The following is a 6,984-nucleotide window of genomic DNA, read 5'->3' on the forward strand; positions in this document are numbered from 1 at the left end:
AACTTCACGCATTGCTGCAGCGATCAAGTTGAATCATAAACCTCGCTTTAGGCAACAAGTGTAAGGTGTCCTTTATGCGAAATAATTGTATATCGTTTTCTCAAAAAGATTTACTTTAGCAACATGTAGCAGGAAATGCTTTGATTTTTACTGAAAGAAGAATGTAATAAAGACAAAAAAATGATAACTACTGCAACGTAATAAACGTCTTACATGAAGGACATTAGGAGGCCTTAGCAACAGACCAAACGCCAACAAGTCTTAAAAGATAAACACACAACCTGGATTCCGTAATTTTTAGAAATAAAACCGAAAGGAAAAGTAGGAAATCACTTCGCTTTAAAAAGAAGAAGCCATGGCAGCAGATAGATTGCCTCTGCTCTTGAACAATGTTGGTGATGACATATCTGACAGTGAATCTGAAAACGAGCTGTCTATTCCTATACCATATGTGGTTCGTGAGGAGAAGGCGAATTGCCTCGAGTCTGGAGAATTAATTTCACAATCTATACAGAATGAAGACTACAGTGAACAAAGAGTTTTACCTCTGCAGGCGGACAAAAAGTATCATTTATTTATATCTTACAGTTCAGATGACCGGGATGATGCAAACAAAATCTGTGAGTGTATGGAACAGAGGTTTCATATGAAATGTATGAACTTCGAGAGGGATTTCGTGCCCGGGAAAAATATTGACGACAACATTGCAGACAATATGCGCAAAAGTGTCAAAGTTCTTATTATTTTGAGTCCAAACTATTTACAGAGTCACTGGTGCGTGACTGAAGCACGTGAAGCAGCTCAATTGTCTTTCACGGGGTTTTCCGATGTTAACGTGATTCCGTTACTTCTTCGGCCTCTGGGAAAAGATTTACCTCCCTTTTTGAAGTCCTACATTTACATCGACGCACAAAAAGAGATTGACGTTCCAGCAAAAATATATGAGGCGTATCTGAATCCAGGTAAATGGTTCTTTCTTTATTTTCACAGATTTGTATGTGGTCATTTTCACGGTGTATATTATGCTCTTTAGAAAAGTGGACAGGCTTTCGCCTACGGATGTACATATTGACAAAAGCCTGTCCACTTCTCTAAAGAGAATAGGTGCGTGTTCAATCTTACCTCTTATCTTTGGGCTTGGTAAAAATTTAAGTTAAATTAAATTTCCTCCCCTCTTCTCTCATCACAATCTCTCTTCTTTTAATTTCCCTCTTCAATTCAAGAAATCCTTAGTATCTATTATATGTTTTGATCAAGATAAAACATTAAAAGAAAATGTATGTTGCTCTCTTTTAAAACCATATACACGTATGTCTGCACAAGGCCTAGAAAAAAAATTGTGTGTTTCGGGTAACCCGACCTACCCTAAAAACATGCGACGATCCTAACGTTTTTTTCTATGTCCGTTTTTATCCGATTAAAGTTCCTTTTATTTCTTATGTAAAATCCGTTTTTATCAGATAATTACTTTTTCGTTCCTAAGAAACGTCTTTAAAACGCTTAGGCTTACAGTCAACATGAACGGAATTAAAGTCAACATGCAAGCGTTTTTATGACGGATTCGACAGCATGGAGGGAAACTTTTTTGATAATTTCTGTACTTTAAAAGTATTGTGACATAGCTGAAATGGTATTGGGTGTTTACGTTCTGATTACGTGTTCGACCCGCGTGGTTTCGTACTGCGTATGTATAAAATCTATAATCCTATTTGTACAAATGCCCACAGGTGAACCAACGTGTTTAAAAACGCACAGACTGTGCCACAGGTACATATAATAAAATGTTTTTCTATATTTCGAAAAGATTTTCGGTAAAAAATTAAAGATTTTGATGAATGTGTATTAGAGTATTTTAGATGGCTTTTTTCATACAGAAAAGCTTGTTTGAATGTTCTGAAAAGAAGTTCTAAGAACCCACAAACGCAAGGACAAGCTACACTCTAAACAATAACTAGATAACAAAAACATTAACACAATTAAAGCCTTCTCTGAAGATCAAAAACCTTCACTGAAATAAATATTTATAATTGCTTCAAAATTAATATGATAATGATTTGTATAAAATGAAATATAGATGAAATAATTCATTGTTCTGAATTCAAACTGCATAATATAAATACATATGTAATATATTTGACCCCATTTAAGACTTGCTTTAATATATGTTGCATTTTCATGCAATTATATATGAAAATTAAACACATTAATATGTAAATATTTTTCAAACTCTAGTCTTTTACTTGGTATTTTACAATCTTTCATTTGTACCATCATGATGGATATGATTAATATTATACAATTATTGCTGTTTTTTGAGGTCAATACAATGATTTAGCCATCTGAGGAGTACAATATTCACCGAGCCCGAAGGGCGAGGTGAATATTGTACTTCGAAGATGGCTAAATCATTGTATTGACCGAAAAAACAGCAATGATTGTTTTATTATATGATTCACTGATAAAATGATACAGCTCATTACTTGTTTGCATTTAATTAAGTCCTAGCCAAATACAAGAGAGAAGCAGAATTAAAATGTGAATAAACCTTACCAGTCGTATCAATTTGAAATGTGTTTTTTTTCAATTTTAGTTGCCATGAAAACATATATGTCAGTCTTTTTTATAGGATAGATTTTGAAAGGAAGGGGTATTTCAGGGAAAACTGACTGCCAAAAAGTAAAAAAAAATGTTGTTCAGTAAAAGTGTTGGAGGGGGGTCCCTGCATCCCCTCTTACCACCCTCACCCTAAAATATATATTTGCTTATGTTTTGTTCACATGAAAATAAAAATCATAGTCGTTTAAATAGCTTTCCAAAACAATTTGTATCAATTTGGAATTTCCCAATCTATTTTTAGATCAATGTAGAGTAAATAAATCCTTGTATTGACCTGGAACGTCACGTGCAGGTCAATACAACGTAGTATTTTTCTAACATAGTTGGATCTCAGCCAATCAGAGAGATGGAAATTATTCAATCATATAATAATATTTCATATTACAATATTCTTTAATATAATTTATATGTAATCATACTAAAATAATTGTATATGCCCCTATAAAGGACCCTTGATTGGAGAATAAACATATATGTATATTTTGTAATAATTAGGATAATCAGTTAATGATTAAGTATATTTGACTTGTGTGAAAATGAAAGTTCTTTTTATGCAGAAGAGATTCAATAAAATAATTTTAAATTATCCAATAAAAACTGCTATCTTTTTAATTCAGAACGAAACCACTCTGATTGTACCCACAAGGGTTAAACACATATTTGGAACTTAACCACTCATATGCACTGAAATGAAGAGAAAATTAAAATATTAAATTAAAAACGACATGAAACTCGGGAAAATTTAGTTGTCTGATGTTTTTCAAACATGGTGGTATTAAATATAATACGAAATAATATTCTCATGATTTTCTATTTACATTCCAGTGGTCATGAATACCAAAAAAAAAAATCAAAAAAAAAAAAAAAAAACCCTACCTACCTACCCTAATTTTGTCAACAGTGTTACCCTAAACACACAATTCTTTTTAAGGCCCAACGATATAGTAAAAGGTTTGAATTACATGTATTATGATTATATATTAGAATTGTATAATTTTTTTTTCAGATTCTATTGATCCATTGCATAAAAAACGGAATGGTGAGTTTGAGATTGTTGCCTTCGTTTCCCCTTTAACTGGCAGTTATAACTGTATATCAGTTGAGTTGTTAAGTCTTTTGATATATACAGAAAAACGGAAACTTAAAAATAAATGCTTTATATTCAACTCTATCTGTACATGCATGTAAATATATGTTGTACTGTATTTAAAAGGAAACACACTTTTCTATTTGTAGTGGACAATGTTGCCTTTCAAACATATAATGGAACCTTTCTATGTCAGAAATTTGCCTCAAAAGCAAAATTTTTTGACCATGGCAACTCTTACAGATTTCATCCATTGGAAGATCGCGAAAAAGAGAAAATCGCCTCTTTTGACCTCAGTCCCATGGAGGTATTGGAAAACTTCATGTTCATGTTCCAGTTAATACTTTAAGCATATTCGCTAGCCAGGGCTTTCCGATACTCTACTCTCGTCATTAACCCTTGGCCTATGGTGCTGTCAGAAGAAAGGATTATTTTCGTCACGTGCTCTCGATTCTTACCAGGTACGCACAGAATACGTCACCGACAGAAATTATTTCCCGAGATTAAAGAATCAAGATATATACCCCGAACACAGATATCGTCATTTACCAAAAAAAAAAAAAATGCGGATTGGTCGAATGATGTCCATCCACTCCAATCACAACTAAAGAAAAAAATCCCAACTTTTGTTCAACACCATAAGCCAAGGGTTTATGAGAAGAGAGATGTATAGTCTATATCAATAAATATCCTTTTTACAGAAAGTTTTGTTTGGCCAATAATTATTATAAGGTAGTAAGTTTATAGTAATGAGAGGCTCTTATTCTTTTTTAAAACAATGAAAATATATTTTCAGTGTACTCAGCATTACAACGCCCTTATGGATGATTTAAATTCAAGAACTCTCTTTCGGAATTACCCACTTTTTGTTTCCAAATGGCGTTTTCTGTTTTTATGTGGAATAATTGTGATAATTGTTTGCATTTGTGCCGGATATGATTTTATCTGGTGGGACGATTTCCGGGATATTGCAATTTACCTGACGATCATTGGGTGTTGTCTTGTCGTTTTGGTTTGCCCGTGTTCACTGTGTTTTATGTATATCTGTAGAAGAAACGTGAGTATTTAAATTTCTAGCTGTCGTAAACTTGTTAAGAAATTTAATATCTTTAGTGTTAAATTAACATTAAACTGAAGATAATAAGATAATTTGATCTATTGATTAAGATATTGCTTTGGGAGTACCAACTTTTAAAAAAATCATAGAATGGTTTTTGTCAAAAAACAATTTTTTAATTTATCATAAGAACTTTAACTACACACTGAATTCATGAATTGAAATATTACTTTTATACATTTATAAACAAACGGCAAAATTCTTGTACATATACATAGCATAGATCTATACATGAACTTGCAAAGAGTCTGTTAAATTTGAATTAAACGTTTATTTATAATCGTTTTGCAAGCTTTCTTCGCCCATCTTCTTTAAAAGTATTTGATGGATAATAAATTAATAATCTCTGTATAATTTTGCAGCTATCGTCATCTACTTACATCACCGTGTTTCGTCTAAATGCAAAGTTCTACCAGAATAGTAAATGTTTGATCGTCTATGATGACAGCAACGTCTCCAAGCCCACTGTATCCTTGAGAAGCTTTAAGAGTACATGTTTAGAAATAAATATTTGTTCATATTTATAAATATATATACACGCCCTTCCCTTTATTCATTTTTTCTCCTTACATATTTGATCAGCTGAACATTTTTAAGTACGATACCACTGAATGCAGAGTAAGTGAGACACTGCACTCCATAATCATAACTCATCGATTTAGAAAAAAAAATCTCAGAACTACCAGCATATCACATGTACACTGTACTTTACACAATATTGTTACTTGCAGAATTATGTTTGTCTAATGCTGAAGAAAAAGAAACCGATAATGAATGAAAACGATATAAAGGTATGTCATGGAGAAACTTATTTTACTTTTAGCAAAAAGTTATATATATTTCTTTAGCTTTAATAGAACCTAGTTAGGATAGAGTTATTCCGTGAAGTTTTGTGTTTAGACAAGTGCAGATGCCTTGATTGAGAGAAAGTTGGAAGATCTGCAGCAGAGAAATGGCTTATTAAACTGGTCTTCTTTACCGGAGAGCGCCAGTAAACGTCATAGGACCAGGAACGACAGAGCTTGTCTGTGTGAAATGGTGGAGGATAGCATCAACAAAGAAAATAAGGGGATTTATACCAATAGAGGGACTATTGAAGTCTAAATGTGGTTTGGAGAACCTGGTGAATCTCGTACATTATCTAGTCCATGCGAAATAGAAAAGCATGTGCTTGACATTTTACTTATCAGTTTCAAAATTAAGCATTTCTAGTCAACAAAAGATATTTTCTTTACTTCATACCATTACTTTTGCTTTTGTTTATCGTGATATACAGTGTTTTTTGACAAAGAAGACACATTGAGTTCACTTGTCATTTTACGTCAGAAAATTTATATGAATTTTGAGTGCCATTTCTGAAATGCGCTCAGAGCAACAACCCTGTAACACAAGGAAATAAACGTCATTCCGTTTTTGTCTATTTTTTACCTCAGTTGATTGCGAAACTTATGCGTCTGTTGTTGGATGAAAATATCTGCAAAGTAATGTTAAAAAGGGTATCTGAATAGAAAAAAAATCTTTTTTTGAAGTGCAAATTTCATTGAAGATTTGTCATTTTAAAATTTTCAGAAGGTCAGTATGCTAAAGAAAGTTCTGCGAATTTAGATAGTCCAACTGAAACGATTCCTTTCTATGTGGCTAATCCTGAAATGAAATACGTATATGGAGATAACGAACAGTAATGAAGATCAAAAGTCCATAAAACAATACAAAATAAGAACAGAGCAAACACAGACCTCAAAAACATCAGAGGCAAAATGACAATTGAGAAAGAAGGGAGAGCAGTTGGAATGTTGATATATGGAACACGTTTTACCCACTTTCATTTTAGTTTGAAATTGTCCTTGTTATTACTTTTGAAAATTGATAACCAGTTACAAAACCCATTGAAACACATTTTTCTATAGGCTGTGCGTCATTTTTATCGCCAATTTATCACAATTTGAAAGCTTTGGACAAAATTTAACCAGACCGGAAGTGATCTGGATCTTTGTCTGAGACCAAGGTTTTGAGTCACACCAGGTTACAAGAATGTTAAATTGTCCAGAAACAATTTTAGAAACATGAAAACAAACAATATTAATCGTATGAAAATGATAAGAAATCGGTGCTCGTGGCAATCTAATATCATCTCAGACAGTTTCAATCGACCTTAAAGCGGTGC

General features: G+C 32.7%; 1 protein-coding gene across 1 annotated transcript; it reads left to right on the forward strand.

The window, feature by feature from the left end:
• The first annotated feature begins 320 nt into the window (after positions 1-320).
• LOC134238618 (uncharacterized) lies at positions 321-6,218 on the forward strand. Its single transcript, XM_062720745.1, has 8 exons — positions 321-962; positions 3,623-3,655; positions 3,853-4,010; positions 4,500-4,760; positions 5,183-5,287; positions 5,403-5,438; positions 5,552-5,611; positions 5,721-6,218. The coding sequence occupies exons 1-8, from the start codon at positions 356-358 to the stop codon at positions 5,922-5,924; spliced, it is 1,464 nt and encodes a 487-aa protein (XP_062576729.1). The 5' UTR covers positions 321-355; the 3' UTR covers positions 5,925-6,218.
• Positions 6,219-6,984: the final 766 nt, after the last annotated feature.

Source organism: Saccostrea cucullata, unplaced genomic scaffold (genome assembly GCF_032062105.1).
Source record: "Saccostrea cucullata isolate Sc308-1 unplaced genomic scaffold, CSIRO_AGI_Scuc_v1 ctg3202, whole genome shotgun sequence".
Taxonomy (NCBI): domain Eukaryota; kingdom Metazoa; phylum Mollusca; class Bivalvia; order Ostreida; family Ostreidae; genus Saccostrea; species Saccostrea cuccullata.

What these genes read in the sequence shown, in the direction of transcription:
- LOC134238618 (XM_062720745.1), top strand. Translation starts at nt 356, where the DNA reads ATGGCAGCAGATAGATTGCCTCTGCTCTTGAACAATGTTGGTGATGAC. An exon ending in TTGACCTCAGTCCCATGGAG is followed by an intron (nt 4,011 to 4,499) that starts GTATTGGAAAAC and finishes ATATATTTTCAG; the next exon opens with TGTACTCAGCATTACAACGC. An exon ending in ACGATACCACTGAATGCAGA is followed by an intron (nt 5,439 to 5,551) that starts GTAAGTGAGACA and finishes TGTTACTTGCAG; the next exon opens with AATTATGTTTGTCTAATGCT.